The sequence below is a fragment of the Chiloscyllium plagiosum genome, chromosome 13, assembly GCF_004010195.1.
Source record: "Chiloscyllium plagiosum isolate BGI_BamShark_2017 chromosome 13, ASM401019v2, whole genome shotgun sequence".
Taxonomy (NCBI): domain Eukaryota; kingdom Metazoa; phylum Chordata; class Chondrichthyes; order Orectolobiformes; family Hemiscylliidae; genus Chiloscyllium; species Chiloscyllium plagiosum.
The window spans coordinates 20596532-20623061 of NC_057722.1; the positions used below are offsets into that span (position 1 = coordinate 20596532).

The window sequence follows — 26530 nt, forward strand, 5'->3', positions numbered from 1 at the left end:
TTTGGGAGTCAGCACAGACATTAGACTCCATCTGTACTGTAAATTTCTATGACTCTATGGAAGTTATCCCTATTTGAAGTAACAGTTTAATCTCCTGTTGTCACGTAAGGCACATTTACAACAAATTCACCAATTTAGCCTGTAAAGAGATCTTATGATGCTTGCAGGTTAGCGATTGTCTACTAAAAGCCAATAGCAAAGTGACAGTGTCACTAGATGAGTAATCCAGAGACCCAGGCAATGTTTTGGGTATGTGGGTTCAGTTCCCACCACAGCAGATATAAATTTGAATTCACTGAAAATTTGGGATTAAAAAGCTGGTCGAATGGTGATTGTCTAACAACTGTCGATTGTAGTTGATTGATTGATTTATTATCATGTGTACCTAAGCTTTGTTTACAAGCAGTATGGGCAGATCGTATAGTAAGCAAGATCATAGGGTGAAGAAAGACTTGGACAGAAGCATACAGGTTACATTGCACTGGGCATGCGCTAGACAAGATTAACAGCAAGATTAGCAAGATCACCAAACCCCTCTGTGCCCTCAGGAAGGAGATGTGCCATAGTTACCTGGTTTGGCTTATATGCAATTCCAGATCCACAGCAATACAATTGATTCTTAATTGCCCTCTGATCAATTATGAACTGGCAGTAATTCCTGCTTAGCAAATAATGTCCATGTCCTGTGAGCAAATTAAAAAATTGTAAGCTGAGATGCTCACACTGCAGCTGAAGAATACACAGCCAAAATGGGACTGGGTGACTAGACAGGAAGAACACGAGGGAAGTAGCACAGAAGGCTCCAGGGGGCATCTCCCACTCTTAAAGGGGGATGGTTTCTTTGGAGAATGCCGCAAGTGCCAAGTCCTTGGCACCAGGAATGACTCAGTTGCACAAGGAGATAGGGCTGAGGGGGTAACAAAGATTAAAGCATTTGTGATACAAGATTTTAAAAGAGGAATAGATGGTTGTTTCTGTGGCCATAGATATGACAGAAGATTGGTATGTTACCTTACTGATGCCAAGCTACAGGATATCCCTGAGCACTTCAGGACATTATTGAGGAGAAAAGGAGAACAACCAGCAGAGGTCTTGGCCCATATGAATACTAGTGGAGGGATAGGGTCCTGCAAACAGATGTAACCCCACTATTTCAAAAAAGGAGAGAGGGAGAAAACTATCCATTACAGACCAGTTACCCCAACATCACCAATAGCAAACATACTGAAGTTATAAAGGATACAATAACAGTACACTTTGAAAATACCTGCAGGATTACACAAAGTCAACATGGCTTTGACAAGCCTAGTGCAGGTTTTAGAGGATGTAACTTAGAGAATAATTAAGGGACATCCAGTGGATGTGGTGTATTTGGATTTTCAGAAAGCTTTTGATAATGTTCCCCCTAACGTGTTAGTGTGCAAAATGGGACTGAATCACAAAATCACAGAATCATAAGTGCTACGGCACAGAAGGAGGACCTTGGCCAATCATCCCTGCACCAGCTCCATTGGTGACTTTTGTTAGCATTTGTGGTGATGAGAGCTGCTGTCACTGCTCACTCCCACCTGGGTCCTTCTAGATTCTCAGCTTTACTGCCTAGAATTTGTACTTGGGCCATGAATTGTTATCTTGTGCTATGGCTGACCTCAACTTTGTTTCCATTTCTACCCTATTTGTCACACCTTAATTTTCTTCCATGATTCTTTTGCAGGCCTTCTTGATTGCTCTCATCTACGGTATTTATTTGAATGGATACAACTCAGCAGTTTCTTACTCTCTTCAAAACTCTCAAGTTTCCTACCCTTTCTGGGAGGAGTGTCCTGCAATCAGCATCACAACAAAGCCGTCCAATGCAGGCACATCATAGTAAAGCAGAATGGGAAGAGTGTCAAGAAGCAGAGGTTTGACTGAGTATTATTGCTGTAATTTAAGGCCTTAATTTAAAGTTTATAGGTTGTCGAGGTCTTCTCTTGATTTTAAATAATCAACAGCTGGAGACTGAATATAGGTTTTTATGGTCATTTTATGTGAGTGACACAAGGAGAGATTTGCCTCCATTATTAGATGGAAGCAAAACTCTGGAGCATACAGAAGAGTTGATTTTACTTTTGCATTCTCTTTTCTACATTGCAAATTTCTTTCATACATAGCACATCAAACAAATATCCCTTCTGTGTCATAGGTTAATGTATTAAGGTCTTCTTCATGCAGTCAGTATCTAACCAATCAATCTCTCCCTAGATGTTGCTATCTCTTTTTTTGTCAGTGTCTATCCTAGACTTTCTCCCCCTCCCAACAGCACTTTTATAATGTTTTTATTAATATTGTCCCCTGTTCGCACAGATGCATACAGAGACGCTACTGACATAGTCTCTAAACTGCATAAAGTTCATGCCATATAAAGTTGAAATAATTTGGTATATTCATATCATACATTGGAATCAGAGTCACCCTTCTATCTCACGTGTGCTGTTCCATTCAGATTGGCAAGGCTGATGTAAAGATACGGTTCTGATCTTGCCAACTTTTAATACTTGCAATACTACTTCACGAACTGGGATAACCCATGATGCCTTGTTCTACAAGTGTCCATGTAAATATTAAACAAGTCACTAATCACTTTATCATTGATCAATCAGTCCGCCATCAATCTCTTAAACTTAGTACAATCCTGTTTTTAATTAAATCATCTTTTGGTTTCGCAAATTCACTGGAGTCTGAAAGCTTAGTTAGTACTGATAAATGAAACCGTCAGTCCCAGTATTGAGAACGGCCCGGTGGCACAGTGGTTAGCACTGCTGCCTCACAGCGCCAGAGACCTGGGTTAAATTCCCGCCTCAGGCGACTGACTGTATGGAGTTTGCACGTTCTCCCTGTGTCTGCGTGGGTTTCCCCCCACAGTCCAAAAATGTGCAGGTTAGGTGAATTGGCCACGTTAAATTGCCCATAGTGTTAGGGACAGGGGTAAATGTAGGGGAATGGGTCTGGGTGGGTCGTGCTTCGGCGGGTTGGTGTGGACTTGTTGGACCGAAGGGCCTGTTTCCACACTGTAAGCAATCTAATCTAATATGATTCATACGACAAGTTTACTCGGGGTTCGAAGAGTGCCTTCAAAGCTTTCAGATTTCTGTAGTCTATTTCCTGTCCCTTTGAGAGATTAATATTAGAATATACCTTGAAACATTCTATGTCAAACTGTATTAGACATATGGCCAATCATAGCTGCTCTGGCTTCTTAATTAGATCTGTCACAGTCTCTAACTGCCATATTGTGAGTGGAAAAGCTGTCAATTCTGTTTCACATCAGCTTTAATTTTAACTGGGGCTGGGGCAGTGAAGATTGCAGCCATTGTCTCTTACCCAGTGCTTTCACATGTGGTTACTTGTTGGTTACAATTTCTGTGGCATTTTCACAGCGTTCAACAGTTCTGCCATTTATTGTGTTCTCCTTTGTGGTAGCTATGTTTCTATATCACCCTTCAACACTCAAAACCCCAATACATTCCCCCTGGTTATCACATGTACTCTGACACTATGTTGCAGATTCAACTATTACAATGTTCTGTGCATCATATCTTTAAAATTGTTGCCTGCTGTGAGAGCACCACATATTTGAGGTCATATGACTACTGTATTTGTTTTCTTGTCAATTAATGAAATGATGGAAATACAATGACAGCCTACACAGAATCATAAATGTCTCACAGCGCAGCAGAACACCATTTGGCCTATTGTGTCTGCACCAGCTCTTCAAATGATCATCATTACATAGAGGCAATCTCCTGCTTTTTGTCAATGCCCTTGTACATTATTTTCATCCCAATAATTGTCCAATGCCCTCTTGCTTGCTTCAATTTTACCTGCCTCCAACAAATCCACTCAATGAAAACATTTTCCCCAATTTCCCTTGCCTCTTTTGCAAATCATTTTAAATTTATGGCCTCTTGTTCTGTTCCTTTTACAAGTAGGATCTATTTCTCCCTATTTACCCTATCAAGCTTGCTCATGATTTTGGAAACCTCTATCAGATCTCCTTCTAGCCCTCTTATCTCCATGGTGATTCTCTGGAACTATTCTTATAATCGCTCTGCTCTCTCTAATGCATTCACATCCTTCCTATAATGTGGTGCCCAGAACTATATGCAATTCTCCAGCTGAGGTCTAACAAGTTGTTTAAACCAATATAGTGATTGTAATGAGTTCTGCCAGTTGGACCTTGTAGAATATGAGTTCACGATTGGGGCTGTTAAACTGGTCCACTCAGGGATCCCTGGCTGACAGATAACAGCAGGAGTGTTAGATATCCTGTCCACTCTGAGAGCACCAGATATTAAAACCTTTCAAGAGTTGACAGATTTAGTTAAGAAATATTACAACCCCAAGCCTCCTCTAATTCTGAGACACTATCGCTTTAACTTGGCAATTTGACAACCTGGGGAATTGTGTTGGGATTTTGGCTAGGTTAAGATGACTGGCAGAGACAAGTGACTTTGGTTTAACTCTTAATGAGATGCTGAGAGACCATGTTATAGGTGGAATTAATGAAGTAACCATGCAAACGCGCTTACTAGCTGAAGACCAACAGGCATTACAACTGGCTTTTTATTGGAAAATGTGGCAAGTGAAGCTTAGGAATTACAGGGTATGCTCATGGAAGTGGCACTTTCACCAGGCCAACTGAACTTGGGGAACACCACTTAAGTGAAGGCAATTGCATAGCCTCACTCAGGATATATAGTTGATGGAACATGTTCATCTTGGTGTCCAATTACCAGCGGCATACCGCAAGGGTCGGTGTTGGGTCCACTGCTGTTCGTCATTTTTATAAATGACCTGGATGAGGGCTTAGAAGGGTGGGTTAGTAAATTTGCGGACGACACTAAGGTCGGTGGAGTTGTGGATAGTAACGAAGGATGTAGTAGGTTGCAGAGAGACATAGATAGGATGCAGAGCTGGGCTGAGAGGTGGCAAATGGAGTTTAATGTGGACAAATGTGAGGTGATACACTTTGGCTGGAGTAATCGGAATGCAAGGTACTGGGCTAATGGTAGGATTGTTGGGAGTGCAGATGAGCAGAGAGATCTCGGTGTCCATGTACACAGATCCCTGAAAGTTGCCTACTGGATTGACAGGGTTGTTAAGAAGACATAGAGTGTTTTGGCCTTTATTAATAGAGAGATTGAGTTCCAGAACCAAGAGGTTATGCTGCAGCTGTACAAAGCTCTGGTACGGCCACACTTGGAGTACTGTGTACAGTTCTGGTCACCGCATTATAAGAAGGATGTGGAAGCTTTGGAAAGGGTGCAGAGGAGAGTTACTAGGATGTTGCCTGGTATGGAAGAAATGTCTTACGAGGAAAGGCTGAGGGCCTTGAGGCTGTTCTCGTTAGAGAGAAGAAGGTTGAGAGGTGACTTAATAGAGACATACAAGATAATCAGATACAAGATACGGTGGACAGGGAGAGCCTTTTTCCAAGTATGGGGACGGCAAACACGAGGGGACACAACTTTAAAGTGAGGGGAGACAGATATAAGACAGATGTCAGAGGTGGTTTCTTTACTCAGAGAGTAGTAAGGGTATGGAATGCTTTGTCTGCATCGGTAGTAGATTCGCCAAGTTTGAGTACAGAAAAATGTGTTGCTGGAAAAGTGCAGCAGGTCAGGCAGCATCCAAGAAGCAGGAGAATCGATGTTTCAGGCATAAGCTCTTCTTCAGGAATTATGCCTGAAACATCGATTCTCCTGCTCCTTGGATGCTGCCTGACCTGCTGCACTTTTCAAGCAACACATTTTTCAGCTCTGATCTCCAGCATCTGCAGTCCTCACTTACTCCAAGTTTAAGTGCATCTAAGTCGTCATTGGACAGGAAAATGGACGTACATGGAATAGTGTAGGTGGGATGGGCTTCAGATTAGTATGACAGGGCGGTGCAACATTGAAGGGTCTGTACTGCACTGTAATGTTCTATGTTCTATATACTGAACAGAGGGACTCTGGGTCAGTCAACATCAAAACCCCAAAACAAAGCCAAGCCTCGGCCAACTGGTTAAAATTTTCTTCAGTATCCAGGATGGTAAGCCATTGTTGTTGCTGCCAGTTTGAGGACTCGAGAGAGCAAAAGAGTCCCACCAGACCTAAATTAAGTAAAAGAGCCTAACTTGAATATGCAAGCTCATAGGCTAATACCCAAGCGAGTGCACACCATGAAAAGACCACCAGCAACTGGCTTGGAACAGTTTAATTGCTTAGCAACATCCAAATCAGAACCAATCAAAATAACTATCTGGTTAAATGGCAACCTGGTTCCAATGGAGCTTGATACTGGTGCAATTCTATCAATGATTTACCAGTCTTTAACAAAATTCATTCTGGACTCCAACCCTTAAGTTGGCATAAGACCTCAGCTAGGCTGAGAGCCTATATCAGGAAACCTTTGGTGATTATGGGTACAACCTTAGTTCCGGTCTCATACGAGGAGCAGCTGGTTCAGTTACGACTGCTTGTAGTAAAAGGATCAAGCCAAAGCCTGAGTGCAGAGAAAGATTCACCTTGATGGGCTCGATCAGAAAATAAACTCCTAATTGAATACCTGGACATTTTCAGGAAGATCTAGGGACTATCGAAGGAGCCGAGGCCACCTTGCATGTTGACCAGGAAGCAATTCCATGATTATGCAATGCCCACCCAATGCCATTTGCCTTATGGGTAAAAGGAGAGGCAGAAATCAGGAGGCTGGAAAGTGAAGGAATCATCAAACCAGTACAATTTGCAGAATGGACAGCACTGGTCATGCTGATTGTGAAGCCTGATGGCTCAGTTCATCTTTGTGGGGATTTTAAACAAATGGTAAACCCCTTCTCACAACTGGATAAATACTCAATCCCTTGTATAGAAGACTTAGATAGATATTAGAGAATAGTAACATTTGGGGCGGCATGGTGGCTAAATGGTCAGTGCTGATGTCTCACAGCACAAGGGACCCAGATTTGATTCCAGCCTCAACTGATTGTGTAGAGTTTGCACATTCTCCCCATGTCTGCATGGGTTGTCACCGGGTTCTCCAGTTTCCTCCCACAGTCCAAGGATGTTCAGTGGATTGGCCAGGCTAAGTTGTCCTGTAAGGTAGAGGGTTGTTTAGGCTAGATGGATTAGCTATGCGAAATACAAGGTTATGAGGGAGGGGGTGGGTGGGTGTGGGTGGGATGCTCTTTGGAGGGTTGTTGTAGTCTCGATGGCCTGTTTCCACAATGTAGGAACTCTATGAAATGTAAATACAACTTTCTTTTGGATTTACAATCTAATTTAATCACAATTTGGATATCATTACCGTGGTAACACATCTTTGAGGCCCATGAAAGCATAACAATTCTAGATAACAGGAATCATTGAGGGACTATAGTGGGAGTGCAACATAAGTGCTTTCTATATTTATCATCCAAAAATCGATTTGGGAGACCAGAGAAGAATATTAGATAATTCTAGAAGAGAAAATGCAGTGAAGATAAAGTTGTAAAAGTGCACGATTGAATGGTTCGTGTGATAACTGTGGTCTTTGAGCATAATGTCTTGCTTAAATTCTATATTGAGAAACTACAAGTAGACTGATCATGATTTAAAGAAATGCTGGTTAAAGGACTAAATGATTACCTTGTTTTTTAAATGAAATGTTGCCTGGACTCTTTTTTATTCTTTAATGGAATGTGGGTATTCCTACATGACCAACATTTTGCACATACCTGGTCAATCAATCGTGACAATGTGGTGTTGAGCAACCTTCTTTAACAGCTGAAGTCTTTCTGATGTGGGTACCCCTGTAGTGATGTTAGGAAGAGAGTTAAAGCTAAAGAAAATGGCACAGCTCCAAGTAAAAATGGTGCGTGATTTTGTCTGAGGTAGAAATGCAATATTGTCTTAGAATTTCTGTAGTCATGTGATCACCACCATTAGGCACACATATTACAGGTGACTAACTTCTTGCTTAATTTGTCATAGTAATGTGAAACATTATGCCTGTCATTGCCAAGGATGTTCAGTGGTATTGGGCACAGAGCAAGAAGCAGCATTCTCTAAAATCTCACAAACAGTGACTGCAACACCAGTGTTGAAAAACTATTATGTCAATGATGTAATTATCTGCAATGTGATTCAAGTGAGAAGGACTTGGAACAATCTTAATGCAACAAGGACATGTAGTTACATTCGAATCCAGAGTGCTAATGCAAATGGAATGGTATTATATCCAGGTCAAAAGAGGGAATCTGGTTATTATCTTGTGAACATTTTAATCAAAAACTATTTTGAAGAGATAAAGTGCCAGTTGGGTGCAACCATAGCTACTTCACCACATTAAACTGATGCTATCTGCTCCAAAGTTGTTCTGGCCTCTTTAAGATTTCGTATTATACGTGCAATGTGAGTGCAGAGATTGCTGAGAATAATGAACTGCTAACACGTATATAAAAACACATTCCTGTGCATATTGGGTAACTTGGGTAACGCAGTGTAAATGATAATAGATACAAATCAGGGTTCAAAACATGCAAAACTGTATTTCAGCATTTTTCCAGTCTAGTTGTAAGTATGAAGAAGTTGATTAGCAAATGTGTGAATCAATTCAGATAGGAGTTACCATACTAAGTTTATTTCTTTCTTACTGATTTTCAGTTAGCTCTATCTGAGTTGTCAGTTCCTTTTATAGTTAGAACTGGTACCTGAGTGCCATGGTGCCTTAACTACTGCCAGATTGCATAAAGTTTGAAGGATATTTGAACTCTGGCAGAAAATAGAACACTGTAGAAATATGTGAATACATCAGTTTTGAGTAGAGGTAAAAGACTGAGTATGCCACTCATTGTAAGGTTACATGAAATGCAAGAAGATTATTTCACATCAATAAAAGTAATTTCGTTTAATTTAACTTTGGCCAATCTCTTATCTTTCTCTGAGGTTTTGTCAATAGTAGGTAAGTTGTTGGAGTGGATTCTGAGGGACAGGGTTTACATGCATTTGGAAAGGCATTAAGAATAGTCAACAGAGCTTTATGCATGGAAAATTGTGTCTTATTAGCTTGATGGAGATTTTTCAAGAGATGACAAAGAAGATTGAAGGCAGAGCAGTAGACCTTGTCTTCCTGGACTTCAGCAAAGCATTTGACATGGTTCTGCATGGTGGACTGGTTGGCACAGTTAGATCAGGTGGATCTAGCCAAATGGATACAAAATTGGCTTAAAGGTAGGAGATGGAGGGTGGTGGTAGAGGGACTGGAAGCCTGTGACCGGCGATGTGCCACAAGGATCGGTGCTGGGTCCACTGCTTTTCATCATTTCTATAAATGATTTGCATGTGAATATGGGAGGTATGGTCCATAAGTTTGCAGATGACACAAAAAGTGGATAGTGAAGAAGATTGTCTTAGAGTAAAAAGGACCTTGCTCAGATGGCAGGTGGAGTTTAATTTAGGTAAGTGTGAGGTATTGCATTTTGGTCAGGCAAACCAGGGCAGGTTTTATAAAGACCCTGGGGAATATTGCCAAACAGAAACCTAGGGATGCAGGTGCATTGTTCCTTGAAAGTGGACCCACAGACAGACAGGGTGATGAAGTCATTTGGGACACTTGCCCTTCATGAGTCAGGACATTTGAATATAGGAGTTATAGAGTCATAGAGATGTACAGCATGGAAATAGACCCTTTGGTCCAACTCATCCATGCCAACCAGATATCTTAACCTAATCTAGTCTCATTTACCAGCACTTCATGAATTTCCCTCTAACCCTTCCTATTGATATACCCATCCAGATACCTTTTTAAATGTTGTAATTGTACTAGCCTCCACCACTTTCTCTGGTAGCTCATTCCATACATGCACCACCTTCTGTGTTTTTTAAATAAAAGTTGCCCCTTTGATCACTTTTATATCTTTCCCCTCTCGCCCTAAACCTATGCCCTCTAGTTCTGGACTCCCCCACCCCAGGGAAAAGACCTTGTCGATTTACCCTATCCATGCCCTTCCTGGTGGGATGCTATTTTGTGGCTGTACATTGTTGAGATGACTTTTGGATTACTATGTTCAATTTTGGTCGTCCTCCTATAGAAAGGATGTTGTTAAATTTAAGGGTGCAGAAAAGATTTACAAGGATGTTGCCAGGATTGGAGGGTTTGAACTATAGGGAGAGGCTGAATAGGCTGGGGCTGTTTTCCCTGAAGCATTGGAGGCTGAGGGGTGACATTTTATAGAAGTTTATAAAATCATGAGGAGCATGGATAGGGTGAATAAATCAAAATCTTTTTCTTAGAGTGGGGAATCCAAAACTTCAGCGCAAAGGTTTAAGGTGAGAGGGGAAAGATTTAAAAGGCATCTAAGGGACAACTTTTTTTACACAGAGGTGATGTGTGTATGCAATGAGCTGCCAGAGGAAGTGGTGGAGGCTGGTACATTTATAACATTTAAAAGGCATCTGGATCTAATCATGACTTGCAAAGGTTGAAAGGGATATGGGCCAAATAATGGCAAATGGGATTAGATCGGATTGGGCTGTTTGGTCAGTGTGGAAGTGGTGAACCGAAGGATCTGTTTCCGTGCTGTATGACTCTATGACTCCTTTAGATTTTAGATTCTCTACAGTGTGGAAACAGGCCCTTCAGCCCAACAAGTCCACACCGTCCCTCCGAAGAGAAATCCACCCAAACCCATTCCCCTACCCTGACGAACGCACCTAACACTACGGGCAATTTAGCATGGCTAATTCACCTAACCTGCACATCTTTGGACTGTGGGAGGAAACCGGAGCACCCGGAGGAAACCCACACAGACACGGGGAGAATGTGCAAACTCTACACAGACAGTTGCCCGAGGCGGGAATTGAACCCGGGTCCCTGGCGCTGTGAGGCAGAAGTGCTAACCACTGAGTCACCGTGCCAACTCTTGCTGGAGTACAACTCAACATGCAAAGATTACCTTCCATAACTTTAGTGGCATGGTGATACTCTCACTTGGCGAGTAATTCCGGCTTACCCTCAGGCTAATGTCTTGTGTACATGAGTTTGAATTCCATCATAGTGATGCCTTCGTCCTGTGAATGAAAAATAAATTGCCAAAAGCATTATTCTTCAATGAATCTCATCAGTGGGTGTCACCAAGTAATTGCCTGATGGTGAAAGGCATGTTAGCGGATGGGGAATTATGCAATTAGTTTGAGTGAAATCATCTGAATTTCACTTAGCTGTTTGTTCTTAAGAATTTAAGAATGTATAATGTAAAACTGGTCTTGTTTCATAACTGCAAGAAACGTTGAATGCCTGTCTTAGAAAAGGAGAACTTGAGAAAGTGTTTAGGATGATTTTTCAAAGTCACGCAATTGAGGGCAATCTAAAATTTACATTGTTCAGCAAATTACCCTATTACTATATCAGGAAGTCACATGCCTCAGTTTTAAAAAAAATTTCCATATTGCTTATCTTGAAAATGTGCCACAAACAATGCTTTCATACTTATGTTCTCATTCAATTCTGCCATAGCAAAGCTGGCTGCAATGTTGTTGTCTTTACAGCTGTTCTTTGGGGAGCCACTTCATACTAAGTTAAACATTAAACAATAGAGCTTATAATAATAATAGTACTTAATCATTGCTGAACCACTCATCTGTATTCAAAATGATCAGATTTTATTCATCGGTAGAACATAGAACAGTATAGGCCCTTCAGCCCTTGATTAGAGTGGTGCTGGAAAAGCACAGCAGGTCAGGCAGCTTCCGAGGAGCAGGAAAATCGATGTTTTGGGAAAAAGCCCTTCATCTGGAATAGATTCCTGATGAATGGCTTTTGTACGAAACATTGATTTTCCTGTTCCTTGGATGCTGCCTAACCTGCTGTGCTTTTCCAGCACCACGCTAATCTAGACTCTGGTTTCCAGCATCTGAAGTCCTTGTTTTTACCTTGTACCAACCTTTTATCCCACTCTAAGACCTACATACCCTCATTTTACTATTGTCCGTGTGCCTATTCAGCAGTCACTTAAATGTCCCTAATGTATCTGACTCTACTACTACTGCTGGCACTACATTCCATGCACACACCAGTTTCTCTGTAAAGAACCTACCTCTGACATCTCTCCTAAACCTTCCTCCAATCACCTTGAAATTATGCCCCCTCATGATAGATATTTCTGCCATGGGAAAAAGACTCTTGGTATCCACTCCATCTATGGTAGACAAGCAGGAGGCTGGAAGAACACAGCAAGCCAGGCAGTATCATGAGGTGGAGAAGTCAGTGCTTCGGGTGTAACCTCATTCAGGGCTGGGGGTGGGTGTAAGGGGAGCTGCCGATTGAAGGAGTTGGGGGACAGGGTGGTGAGGTGGCAATAGGTGAACACAGATAGAGGGTCTCACCTGTTTGGTCAATGGGAGGAATGAAAGCTAGAAGGAAGTGTCGATAAGAGGAATGGAAGGGAGGGGCTGGGAATGGAGTCAGGGGATGAGGAGGGAAGTTATTTGCAATTGGAGAACTCAATGTTGAATCCTCCGGGCTGTAGGCTACTCAGGGGGAAGATGAGGTGTTGTTACTCCAATATGGGGTCTGATTCATTGTGGCAATGGAGGAGGCCAAGAATGGTCATGTCGGAAAGGGAGTGGGGAAGGGGAATTAAAATAGGCGGTGTCTAGGAAGTCCGGTCGGCCCCTGTGGGCCCAGCTGAAATGCTCGGCGAAATGTTCCCTGAGTTTATGTGTGGTCTCCCCGAAGTAGAGAACACCATATCAGGGGCACTGGATACAGTAAACTAGGTTAGAGGAGAGGTAGATGAATCTCTGTCCAATCTGGAAGGACTGTTTGGGGCCCTGGAGGGAGGGGACGGGGGTGATGTGCTGGCAGGTTTTGCATCTTTTCCAATTGCAGTGGAAGGTACCTAGGGGTTTGGGGTGTTGGTGGGAAGAATGGAGCGGACCAGGGATTGGCGAAGGGAGCAGTCCTTGCGGAAGCAGAGAGGGGTGAGGAGGAGAAGATGTCCTTGGTGGTAGAGTCTAGCTGGAGTTGGCAGAAGTGTTTAACGATGATGCGTTGGATGCAGATACTGATGAGGTGGTAGGTGAGGACAAGAGGGACCCTGTCCTTATTGGGTTTGGGGAGGGTTGAGATGAGTGGAACAGGGAATGGAGGTGATGTATTGGAGGGCTTCTGGATGACATAAGCAAGAAAAACACATTGTTCCAAACAGGTGGACATTCTGGGATGCTTGGGAGTGGAATGTCTCCTCATCCAAGCAGATGCAGCAGAGGCAGGGGAACACAATGGTGTTCTTGCAAGATACTGGGTGGGAGGAGATATAGTCCAGGTAGTTTTGGGAGATTGTGGGTTTATGTTACAAGTCCATCTGGAGACTGGAAATACAGAGGTCAAGAAAGGGGAGGGAGGTGTCCAAGATGGAGCAAGTGAATTTGAGAGCAGGGTGGACGTTGTGGGTGAAGTTGATGAACAGCTCCAGTTCAGCCTGGGCACAGGACGCTGCGCTGATGCAGTCATTGATGTAATGGTGGAAGATTTGGGGCACAGTGCCTGTCAAGGTACTGAAGAATGACTGTTCGATGTGGCCAACAAAGAGGCAGGCATAGCTGGGGATCATTCCAGTACCCATGGCCACCCTCTGGATTTGGAAGAGATGGTAGGTGTTAAAGGAAATGTTATTAAGGGTGAGGACTAGTTTGGCGAGGCAGAGGAAGGTATTCATGAAGGGGAACTGGATGGGTCTCTTGAAGAGGAAGAAGCTGAGGGCATGGAGGCCATCCTTGCAGGCTGTGTGTAAGGACTGCACGTCCATAGTGAACATAAAGCACTGGGGCTGGAGAACTGGAAGTATTTTTTCCGTTTTTAAAAATTTTATTAAACAATACACAGCTTACAAAAAACAGTTAACATTAACAGCTGTATAGAGAGAAACAGCAACTTTACAAGGGAGAGAAGCAGCAAAGCCAGGCCCCAAACCCTACTGTTCAACCAGTTTTTAGGGAAATGAGGACAAACCTCAAATTCCACATTCAGTCACAAATCAGGAACAATGACATGTACATAAGGCAGTCCAATTACAGAAAAAACAGTGCATAAACTACAGACCCCGCCCCAAGCAACCCAGCAAGCTACCCGTCCATCCCACCTTCTGGCCACTCTATGGTAGCCTGCCCCTATGCCCCTTCTGGCTTTTGGCCCACCCCATGCCAATTCCGGCTCTCAGTTCCACCCTGATACACCTTCCAGCCACCTCTAGGCCAGCCCACCCTGTTTCCCCAAGCCCCCCAGGAAGACAGCAATCAGGACGGCCTACCCACATTATGGTTTCCCTCGCAGTCTTTTGCACTTTCCGGCCACCTCTAGGACAGCCCACCCCGGAACCTGCCCGGGGTGACAGCACTGAGGACGGCCTACCCACCTTCCAGCTCTCGGTCTGCCCCTCCATACCATTGGACTCTTGCCCACCCCGGTGCATCATCCGGCCCTGGCACACCTTCCGGCCACCTCTAGGAGGAACATAAATTACCAAAGAAGTGGAGGGTGTGATTGGTGTCACGGATGTAGGTGGTCTATTCACTATATCTATGCCTCTCTTCATCTTGTATACCTCTATCATGTCACCACGCATCCTTCTTTGCTTCAATGAGAAAAACCCTAGCTGTCTCACCTTTTCTTCATAAGGTATGCACTCCAGTCCAGGCAGCATCCTGGTAAATCTCCTCTGCACCCTCTCTAAATTTTCCACATCTTTCCTGCTAATGAAAGCAACATACCATATGCGTTCTTAACAACAGTATCAACTTGGGTGGCAACTTTGAGGGATCTATGAATGTGGACCCTAATATCCCTCTGTTCTTCCATGCTGCCAAGAATCCTGACTTTAATCCTGTAATTTACATTCAAATTCGACCTTCCAAAATGAATCACGTCACACTTTTCCAGGTTGAACTCCATCTGCCACTTCTCAGCCCAGCTCTGCATCCTGTCGAAGTCTCACTGCAACGTACAACAGCCCTCCACACTACCCACAGCTTCACCAACCTTTGTGTCATTGGCAAACTTACTAACCCACCTTTCCACTTCCTCATCCAAAAGTCACAAAGAGCAGAAGTCCCAGAACAGATCCCTGTGGAACACCACTGGTCACTGAGCTCTTCTATGGGCTAACCAATTATGTATTCAGACAGACAGGTTTCCCTGTAATCCCTGATTCATTACTTTCTGAATGAGCAACCCTCCAGGACAGTTATGCAGCTTTAATTCTGGTTTCTTGAGCATCCCCGATTCTAATTGCTCCATCATTCAATGATGTGCCTCCACTTGCTCAGCTCCCAAGCTGGGGAGTACCCTTCTAATCCTCTCCAGTTCTCTGTCTTGATTTAAGAGAGGAGCAGGTGAGATGGGGACCCTGCGACAGTCAGTGTCTCCAAGAGGAGTAGGCGAGGTGGGGATCCTGTGACAGACAGACAGTCAGTTGTCAGTCCATGGGGAACTTTATCAAATGCCTTACTAAAATCCATGTACACCACCTCCACTGTTCTACCTTCATCAATGTGTTTTGTCACATCCTCAAATAATTCAATAAGGCCTATGAGGCTTAACCTGCCCCTCTCAAAGCCATGCTGACTATCTCTAATCAAACTATGCTTTTCCAAATATTCATAAATCCTGTCTCTCAGAATCCTCTGCAATAATTTGCCCACCATGAACATAAGACTGACTAGTCTATAATTCTCAGAGTTATCCCTATTCCCTTTCTTGAACATTTGCCATCCTCCAATCATCTGGTACTACTCCAGTAGACAGTGACACCAAAGGTGCAGCTCTCTCTTCCCTCACTTACCGTAGTTACCTTGGGTTTATTGCGTCTGGCCCAGGAGACTTATCTATCCTCATGCATTTCAAAATTTGCAGCACATCCTCCTTCTTAACATCAACCTGTTGAGCGTATCAGCCTAATTCATGCTGTCCTCACAAATGAGTGAATACTGAAGCAAAGCATTCAAGAAGGACCTCCCTACCTTCTCTGACTCCAATCACAAGTTCCCTAAACGGCCCTACCCTCACTCTGGCCATCCTCTTGTTCCTCACGTGAGTGTAGAATGCCTTGGGATTTTCCTTAATCTCCTATGTCCTTTCTTCAGTTCTTTCCTGGCTACCTTGTAACCCTTTAGAGCAGTGTCTGATCCTCGCCTCCTCAGCCTTAAATAAGTTTCCTTCTTCCTCTTGACGAGATGTTCTATATCGCTTGTCATCCAAGTTTCCTTTGCCCTACCATCCCTTCCTTGCCTCAGTGGGACAAACCTACTGAGCAGCACTCATAGCAAGTGCTCCCTAAGCAACACCTACATTTCTGTTGTGGGTTTTCCTGAGAATATCTTTTCCCAATTTATGCTCCACACTTCCTGCCTAAAAACATTGCTTCCCCTCCCCCCCAAATTAAATAGTTTCCCATACTGTCTGTTCCTATCCCTCTCTATATGACAACAGTAAAGGTCAGGGAGTTCTAATCATTATCACTGAAATGCTGTCCCACTGAGAGTTCTGACACCTGACCTGGTTCATTCTCAAGTACCAAATCAAACACGGCCTCCCCCTAATTGGCCTATCTACATATTGAGACAGGAATCCTTCCTGGACACACCCGACAAAAACTGCTTCGTCCAAACTATTTGCACTAAGGAGGTTCCAATCAACATTAGGGAAGTTGAAGTCACCCATGACAACAACCCTGTTACCTCTGTACCTTTCCAAAATCTGCCTCCCAATCTGCTCCTCCATGTCTCTGTTGCTATTGGGAGGGCGGGGAGGGCAGTAGAAAACTCCCAATAAAGTGACTGCTCCTTTCCTGTTTCTGACTTCCACCCATACTGACGAGGTAGACAAACCCTCCTTGATGACCTCCCTTTCTGCAGCTGTTATACAATCCCTGATGAGCAACGCCACTCCCCCATATCTTCTTCCTTCCTCCATATTCCTTTTGAAACATCTAAACCCTGGAACATCCAACAACCATTCCTGCCCCTGTGATATCTAAGTCTCCATAATGGCCACAACATCGTAAATCCAAGTACTGATCCATGCTTTGAGTTCATCACCCTTATTCCTGACACTTGTTGAGTTAAAAGAGACACACTTCAACCCATCACACTGACTGTAACTTTCCCCTATCAATTGTCTACCCTTCCTCACAGACTGTCTGCACACTGTATCTCCTGTTCACCAGCTATCCCATCCTCTGATCTATCGCTCTGGTTCCTATCCGCCTGCCAAACTATTTTAAACCCTCCTAAAAAGCTCTAGCAAACCTCCCATCTAAGATGTTGGTACCCCTCCAGTTCAGGTGCAAGGGTCCTCCTTGTACAGGTTCCATCTTCCACAGAAGGTCTCCCAGTGATCCACATATCTGAAGCCCTCCCTCCTACACCAGCTCTGCAGCCACATGTTCGGCTGCACTCGCCTTCTGCTCCTAGTCTCACTAGCCCGTGGCACTGGTAGCAATCCTGAGATTACTACACTGCTCATCCTGCCTTTTAGCTTCCAACCTAACTCCCTATATTCATTTTTCAGGTTGCTATCCCTTTTCCTAGCTATGTCATTGGTACCGATGTGTACCACGACTTCTGGCTGCTCACTCTCCCTCTTAAGAATGTTGTAGACTTGATCTAAGACATCCCTGACCCTATCATGTGGGAGTCTGGTTCGTGACCACAAATTCTCTTGCCTGTTCCTCTAACCATTGAATCTCCTATCACTATCACTCTTCTATTGTTCCCCTTTCCTTCTGTGCCACAGAGCCAGGCTCAGTAGCAGAAACCTGACCACTGTGGCTTTCCCCCTAGGTTGTCCCCCACAACAGTATCCAAAATGGTATGCTTATTATTGAGTATAGGGGATCCCTGCACTGACTGCCTATTCCCGTTCCCTCTCCTGACGGTCACCCAGCTAGCTTTATCCTGTAACTTAGGTGTGACTACCTCCCTAAAACTCCTCTTTATCACCGCCTCAGCTTCCTGAATGATCCGAAGTTCATCCAGCTCCAGTTCCCTAATGCACTCTGTGAGAAGCTGGAGTTGTGTGCACTTCTCACAGGTGAAGTCAGCAGGGACACCAGTTGTGACCCTTACCTCTCACATCCTGCAAGAGGATCATGCAATTACCCTCTTTGCCCTAAATTGCCAAAAGAGATTTTTTTAAATCCTTACCTCACCAACCTTCCACACACAGTCTTTTTGTTTGGTTAGTTGCCAGAAGGAATAAAGTGGAAATAAATTAATCAAGTCTCACAGTGGATATCAAACTGGGAGATATGGCAAACATTGCCTGTTCTATCCTGGAAAGAACCAGGTCTATTAAAGTATATAACCACAGTCATTTGTAGAGCCACTGGTTTTACTAACTGACATCAACTTCCTGCAGTTGCAGCATGTGGCTCATTCTAATAGGGCAGTTTTAAATTGAAAACGTCTGGTGCAGTGCCAATTCACGATTCAATGTGGCATTGTGATATCTCATCCTTTTAACATCTTTGCCCGCATTGCAGCATGCCCAGCATGGACAAGAGGGCATATTAGCTGACACTGTGTTAAAATAACTGGTTACGCGGAGGTCGGTGTTATGCTTGCGCACAAACCGGAGGTGTTCGGCAAACAGGTCTTCAAATCTGTGTTTGTAGAGTGGGCCACATTTGGTGCAGCAAATGCAATAGGCCAGATTGGAGGAGATTCCTGAAGAAGGGCTTATGCCCGAAACGTCGATTCTCCTGTTCCCTGGATGCTGCCTGACCTGCTGCGCTTTTCCAGCAACACATTTTCAGCTCAGATTGAAGGAGATACAGATGAAATGCTGCTTCACCTGGAAAGACTGTTTCGACCTTTAGATGGTGAGCAGGGAGGAGGCAAAGGGGCAGGTGTTGCATCTTCTGTGGGAAAGGGGGATGGTATTGGTGGTCATCGAGAAATAGACTGGGGTATCCTGGAGAGACCAATTCCTGCGGAATGCTGATAGAGGAGTGAGGGGAAGTTGTGTTTGGTGGTGGCATTCTGCTGGGGTTTCCTGAAATGGTGGAGAATGATCCTTTGAATGCCGAGGCTGGTGGGATGAAAAGTGAGGACAAGGGTGACCCGATCCCACTGCTGTGAGTGATGGGAAGGGGCAAAGGCTGAAGCCCGGGTGATAGGTTGGATGTGATTCAGGGCCCTGTCAACCACAGTGGCTGGGAAACCATGGTATGGAAGAAGCAAGCCATGTCGGCAGCACTGTTTTGGAACATGGCATCATCCGAACATATACGACGTCTATTCTCCGAAATGGAGATGGAGGGGTCAAGAAAAGAAAGGAAAGTGTCAGGGATGGACGATGTGAAAGTTATAGAGGGGTGGAAATTGGAGGCAAAATGAACAAATATTTCAAAGTGCTGGCTGAAGCATGAAGCAGCACAAAACCAGTTGTCAATGTACCGAAGGAAGAGTTGTAGGAGGGGACCAGTGTATGACTGTAATAAGGATTGTTCCAAAGAACCCATAAAGAGGCAGGCATAATATGAGGGTGCCAATAGCCACTCCTTTGACTTGGCAGAATGAGCTGAATTAAAGGAGAAACTATTCAATGAGAGAACAAGTTCAGCCAGGCAGAGGAGAGTAGTGATGGATGGGGAGTGTTCAGGTCTCTGGTCGAGGAAGAAGCCGAGAGATCTCTGACCATCCTGGTGGGGGATTCAGGTACAGAGGGATTGGACATCCATGGTGAACAGGAGGCAGTTAGGGCCAGGGAACTGGAAATTGTCAACACAGTGGAGGGCATCAGAGGAACCGTGGATGTAGGTGGGCAGGGTCTGGACAAGTGGAGAGAGGGTGGAGACAAGGTAGGAGGAAACGAGACAAGGTAGGATGAAACGAGCTCGGTGGGACAGGGACAGACTGATACGATGGGCCGACCGGGTTTGGAGGCAGTGGGGGGAAGATCTTCTGAGGTCATGAACTCAGTGACAGTCCTATCCAAATGTGGGGTCATGGTCAGGGACGGCGGTAGGATGAAGTGTCTGAGAGTCGGCATTGAGCTTCTACAAGATAACGATCAGTGTGTCAGATTACAACTGCACAGCCTTTATTGGCGGGTTTGGTAACAAGGTGAGGGTTGAACCTGAGAGAGAAGTGTGGCAATTTCAGAATGGGGCACATGAGAGTGGGTGAGAGAAGCAGAGAAATTGAAATGGCTGACATCATGCCCAGAGTTTTCAATGAAAAAAATGAGGGCAGGTGAGAGGCCATGAGGGAGGGGTCCAAGTGGAGCATGAAGACTGGATGCAGGGAAGGGCATCAGTGGGACAGGAATGGGGGGGGTTTGGGTGGTTCCTGCCCAAAGTAGTGAGCACAGAGGTGGCAAAAAAACCAGGTCAACATCACAGCGAGCCTGAAATCCACTGAGGTGGGGGGCATAAGGATATGAAGCAGGGTGTTTTGCCCAGGAGAGCATGTTCAGCTTCAGAAAGGGGAAGATTTGGGCAACATCGTGGTTCAGTGGTTAGCACTGCTGCCTCACAGCGCCAGGGACCCGGGTTCGATTCCAGCCTTGGGTGACTGCCTGTGTGGCGTTTGCACATTTTCCCCGTGTCTGCGTGGGTTTCCACCGGGTGCTCCAGTTTCCTCCCACAGTCCAAAGATGTGCAGCTCAGGTGAATTGGCCATGCTAAATTGATTAGATTACATTACAGTGTGGAAACAGGCCCTTCGGCCCAACAAGTCCATACCGACCTGCCGAAGCGCAACTCACCCATACCCCTACATTTACCCCTTACCTAACACTATGGGCAATTTAGCATGGCTATTCACCTTACCTGCACATCTTTGGACTGTGGAAGGAAACCGGAGCACCCGGAGGAAACCCACGCAGACACGGGGAGAACGTGCAAACTCCACACAGTCAGTTGCCTGAGGCGGGAACTGAACCCAGGTCTCTGGCGCTGTGAGGCAGCAGTGCTAACCACTGTGCCACTGTGCCCACGCCCACAGTGTTCAGTGCCAATAGTGTTCAGGGTTGTGTAGGTTAGGAGCATTAGTCAGGGGTATAGTAAAGGGAGTAGGGGAATGGGTCTGGGTGGGTTACTCTTAGGAGGGTCAGTGTGTGCTTGTTGGGCCGAAGGGCCTGTTTCCACACTGTCTGGATTCTACAGTTCTAAGAAGGTCAGGAGGTATGGTGAACACATGGCAAGGGCTGGGATTGACCTCTTGGGGGGCAGAAAAGGATGGTATCTGAGGGTTGGGAAAGGGGCGGGTGCTAAGGGACGGTAAGGGGTGAGCTCTGAGTGACCCGAAGGGATGGAGTCCGTGAGGTGGAAAGGGGAGGGCGTTTCACCCCGGGTGTTGGAGTCCATAAGTTGCTGACGCTTGTGCGCCTGGATGCCTGAAAGAAAGAGAAAGGGCGGGATAGAGACGGACAACCCCCTCCCCCCTTCACTTCAACTCTGATGAAGAGTTAGATGCTCTCTCTCCGTGGATGCTGCCTGACCCACTGTGATCTCCAGCAGTTGTTGTTTTCAGTAAATTTTGGTCCTACTTTAAAAGCAGAGACTGAGTTATCTGTTAATTCAGAAAAAAAACGAGAGGTGTACTTGTAACTGGGAGCAAACGTAAACGAATGAAAACGACTTTATTTGATCAATCACGCTGTGAGTAAGAAATCAGAAAGGGGAAGCCTATCATCAGAGCTCAATTTGCAAATGCGTTTCCTATTTGAGATCAGCGTGAAGACAGCAGACAGAATGTAACATCCAAAAGACAGGAAAAGCAAAAATGAACCAGACCGTGACTAGCAGTAAGTTTTTTGTTTGATGTTTGGCAACATTTTAATGGATTGAATCAACTTAGAGGGATCTTGCTTATGATGGAAAAATGTTAGGAACATTTAAACAAAAGAAAACAGGAGCCGGCTTTGTTTTTGAGGAGGGTATTGGTGCCAACCCGCCGTTGGTAAAGTAAAACTGAGCTGTAACCAGTTAGAGGCAGTAAACGATCACTCACACCTTCATGCTGTTCTGTTTCAGTGGGGAATTGTGCAGGAAACCGAACGTTAGCGGATTTGGTGAAGAGTTTCCAAGTCGTCGTTAATCCACCTACGTTTGCTTTCGGCTTGTTCCTCAACATCGGCGCCCTGTGGCTGCTCTGCGTCCGCTTTAGGAAGTGGACCGCGTCCACCGTCTACATGGCAAACCTGGTCGTCTCAGACATCCTGCTGCTGTTCTCGCTGCCGTTCAAGATCTACGCCTACCAGAAGGGCCCGTGGTCCCTGGGCCCGGGATTCTGCAAGTTCCTGGAGTCCCTGTACTACGTGAACACGTACGCCAGCATTTTAATCATCACCATGATCAGCTTGGACCGCTACATCGCCATCAAACATCCCTTCCTGGCCCGAAGCTTCAGATCCACTAAGAAAACCATGCTTGCCTGCACCGTGGTCTGGATTGTTGTCTGGTCCTGCTGCCTCGGCATTTATTTCAAACGGGACGCCTGTTCTCCCCAGAACTCTCAATACTGCTTCTTCAACCATTCCAACTCTCTTTGGAATGGGACGGTCGTGTCCTTCCTGCAAACAATATTCCTAGCGTCCGCTCTCATCATGATCTTCTGTTCCGTGCAGATTATCAGGGCTCTGCAGAAAAGTGGGAACCAGAAACCAGAGGGCAAATCCAATAGGAAATCCGTGAAAATCGTCCTTTCCAATCTGTTGACGTTTCTCGTCTGCTTCACCCCGTATCATGTAGGCATGCTCGTCTACTTTTTAGTTCGGAAAGGCTCCATAGAAGATAATTATCGGCTGCCTGTGCGCAACTTTCTGCAGATATGTCTGTGTTTAGCGAATATAAACTGCGTCCTGGATGCTGTCTACTACTATTTTGTTGTTAAAGAGTTCTGGAAGGGAAACAGGAAAAGTATGAAATCAGTCAATTTAGCTGAAGTATAATCATTTCAGTCGCTAAGGTTTTTATTTTGGTTGCCAATTCAGGACATTTCTTTTTAAAAACAAAATAAAAACAGATTGCAGAAACTTAGAATATAGAGTGGAAACTGAAATGCGAAAACGGTAGACATACTCAGTAGCATCTATGGGGAGATATCCCCTCTCTCGTCAGAGCTGGGAAATGTTCCACTTGAGCTGGTTTTAAGGACACATCCAGAGAAAGTTAAAAATCACACCACACCAGGGTTATACTCCAACAGATTTATTTGGAAGCACTAGCTTTCAGAGTGCTGCACCTTCAGCAGGTAGCTGTGGAGCAGGACCACAAGACACAGAATTTATAGCAAAAGATCATAATATCATGCAACTGAAATGATATATTGAACAAACCTAGATTGCAGTTAAGTCTTTCATCTTTTAGAATGAGTTGCAGGTTTCGGTTCATTAATGTATAAATCCCAGAACTTTTTTCAAGTCACATTCTTGAGATAACAAAGTTTTCTAAAAAAAAGTGACATCTCAGCTCAGACAATGTATAAAAGGTGTGAGGTTAGAATCTTGTCCACCTCAATCTAACAGCGGCACCTCCACATCAGATCAAGAGAAAAGGGAGCAGACCAATGGGATGCAAGTCAAAAGGTCTTCGTTAATGAGGTGGATACCGTCCAAAAGATGAACCTCCAGGAGGTGTAAGTAGCAATGGAATGGTTGAAGTATGGAAGGTGACAGCATTTTATCTTTGTTTAATAACGTAAGGTGGAAGCTGAGGCAGGGCCCAGCTTTTCAAGTTGCACAGGGGTTTGAATCACAGAATGGCTGCAGCACAAGGGAAGACACTCTGCCGGCTGTATCTCTGCTAACTCACTGCAACTATGAGAGCCCCTCAGTCAGTGCCTCCCTCCAGCCTTTGGGAACTGGCCAGGGAATGTAGAAACATTCTTAGATTTACAGAGGCAAAGTGTGAATGGTGTCTCATCAAATCACTGGCTGCAGAGGATGCACTTTGAATTTCAGAAATCAAAGTTTGTTCAGAGAAGTTTCATCTGACGCATAGTGAAACTCAACTTTCCTCAATTTCTTTTTTCCATTTCCAATTGGGCCTAAAAAGACAGCTGCTAGCCAAGAGGCACCATATAACATTAGACTGGGTAGGCTGTGAAATGCTGTTTTTCAAACATCTTGTTAGTTATTTAACTGTACAAGAAATATGTTCTGAGGATAATTTAATTGCTTTTGATTCCGTCTCAGAGCTCCAACTTGTTTACAGCATGCAGATATTAATGCATTTTATTGTCTCTGCGAATTTGTCCTGTTCATCTGAATGAAAAGGGGATGTTATGGTTAAGACTTAGCTTTACATGTTTTTACGGGAAAACAGCTGGTCACACATCCAAGTAGCTGTATGTGTTGTGCACTTGGCCAAGGTCGAACTGCAGCAAAGCACATTCTCTCAAGATCTGAACTGAACATCACAACCTGGAATTTCCTGCAAATTTCAACAGAACAATGAAGTGACACTTCACCTTCAAAAAGATTGAGAAACTTTTTATGCAATGTGCAAGACTGTAATGTGTTGGCCACTTCACTGATGCTCTTGGTCATTTTTTAATGTCACTTTGACCCATACAAAAGTACAAACCATGTGATTTTCCTGGATTTATTTAAAGGTTATTTCTGTTTTTTTCTTTTAAAAAGAAACTTGTTAAAAATTCACCACTGCGGGACCACATTACACTTTATGTAACTTTTGTTTCTTTATGGCATAGAATAATTTGGATTAAAAAAACCTTAATAGCTTTTGTGCAGAATTTGCAGAAGCAATGGTTTGATGACCCCAAACACATTGAGCATTGTTGCTCCCCTGCATGTTGGTTACCATCCCTGCCTCTGAGTCAGATGCTCCAGCTTCAAGTATCACTTCAACACATAGTGCCCAAGGAAGTGGCATTCATAATGGGGCTAAGCAACTATAATGTGTCTGATGGTAATAGCAGGATGGATTTGTGGTCAGCTGTGTGATGAAAGAAATTAGTGTTTCTACTATCGCTAACCATTGCTCCAAGCCACAAGTGTATGTGGTCAGAGCAGCTCTGATTCCTTGAGGGGGCCAGTTAGCTGGATGGCTGGTATCAGTTAGATTGGTTACAAAAACAGCGATTTCAATCCCCTTCTGGGTGGGATGGATTATTTTCCTCTTGGGCAAGATTGTGACACAGTGGTTCAGATCTGCCTTAACAAGACTATAGAAATAGGACCAGGAGTAGGCCTTTTGGCCTGGAAATGGAACCTTCAGTCTGTTATGGACCAAGCCAGACCTCAAGATATTTTAAGAAAGTAGCCTAGACCCAACCTTTTCTTATTTTAAAGGTACGTGTGAAATGGGTGTTCCATGTGTGATGCAACTGGTCGAACCACTCAGTTTTAAGCAAAACAGAATTTATTGGAACACTACAGTTGAAACATGAACAAAAGAAAGCAGCATTTACAATAACATAACTATTGGAAAACTTAACTGACCCGATACAGTAACTATTACTAATCAACTGTTCCAATACAGTAACATCCCATAAACTCACCTCCTGGCAAAAAAAGTAAAGGCAAACACAGATCCTTATGAGCTGAAGGGAACAACATCCAGAAAGAGATTTCAGAGAAAGTCAGAGGAATCCTTTACTGGAGCTTGCACCACTTCTGTACTTTAACATCTAGTGACTGCTACAGCAACAAAAAACTAGAATAAACATGAACTGGGAGAACTTCCATTGTTTAGCTGTTATTCCCTAGACTCTTGGGCACCTCGGCCTTTATGATCTCTTCAAAAAAGACAAGGACAAAGTAACCTTTTTAAAGTGACAGCATTGTCACAGTTCCAACGAGTCTACACCAACCATGTTCCCTAACTGAACTAATTCCACCTACCTGCGCTAGGCCCATATCTCTCCAAATCTTTCCTATTCATGAACTTATCCAAATGTCTTTTAAACATTGTAACTGTACCTGCATCCACCACTTTCTCTGGCAGTGCATTCCATATGAGCCATTCTCTATGTAAATAAGTTGCCCCTCATGTTCCTTTTAAGTCTTTCTCCACTCACCTTAAAGATATGCCCCTGATTTTGAACTCCACCACTCTAGGGAAAAGACTCTCATCATTCGCCTTATTCATGCCCCTCATGATTTTATAAACCTCAATCAGGTTACCCTTCAACTTCCTACACCCCTATGAAAAAGGCCCCTGCCTTTCTGGTCCTTTTTTATATATCTCAAGCCCTCCATTCCCTGAAGTCTGCTCCTCAATTCAATAGGATCATTCCTGATTGAACAGTCTTCACAGCCACTCTCCTGCTCTTTCTCTTTAACCTTTAATTACCCTGCTGATCAAGGGGAAACTGCTCCAACGGTAGCATTTGAGCTATAGATGGGACATTTGCCACTGGGCCTTCTCTATGGCGATGGAATCTCTGATCTCAGTGGCCTCACAGTCTGCTGCTGCACAGTCTGTGGTAGCCCAGGGTGAGGCAGTTCTGTCCCATATCTCATCATAACGCTGATGTATAACAAAACAATCTTATTTCCT

The 26530-nt window shown here is 44.3% G+C and overlaps 1 protein-coding gene and 1 long non-coding RNA gene across 2 annotated transcripts; one reads left to right on the top strand and one right to left on the bottom strand.

The window, feature by feature from the left end:
- Positions 1 to 628: 628 nt before the first annotated feature.
- Positions 629 to 22093, bottom strand: LOC122555825. Its single transcript, XR_006313371.1, has 3 exons — positions 22019 to 22093; positions 10958 to 11072; positions 629 to 683 (listed from the first exon to the last, which is right to left on the bottom strand). It is a non-coding gene; the product is annotated as an uncharacterized LOC122555825 (long non-coding RNA).
- Positions 21540 to 23235, top strand: LOC122555824 (G-protein coupled receptor 55-like). The gene is made up of 2 exons (XM_043702001.1): positions 21540 to 21810; positions 22040 to 23235. Exons 1-2 carry the CDS (start codon positions 21789 to 21791, stop codon positions 22954 to 22956), a joined length of 939 nt encoding a protein of 312 aa, XP_043557936.1. The 5' UTR covers positions 21540 to 21788; the 3' UTR covers positions 22957 to 23235.
- The last annotated feature ends 3295 nt before the right edge of the window (positions 23236 to 26530 follow it).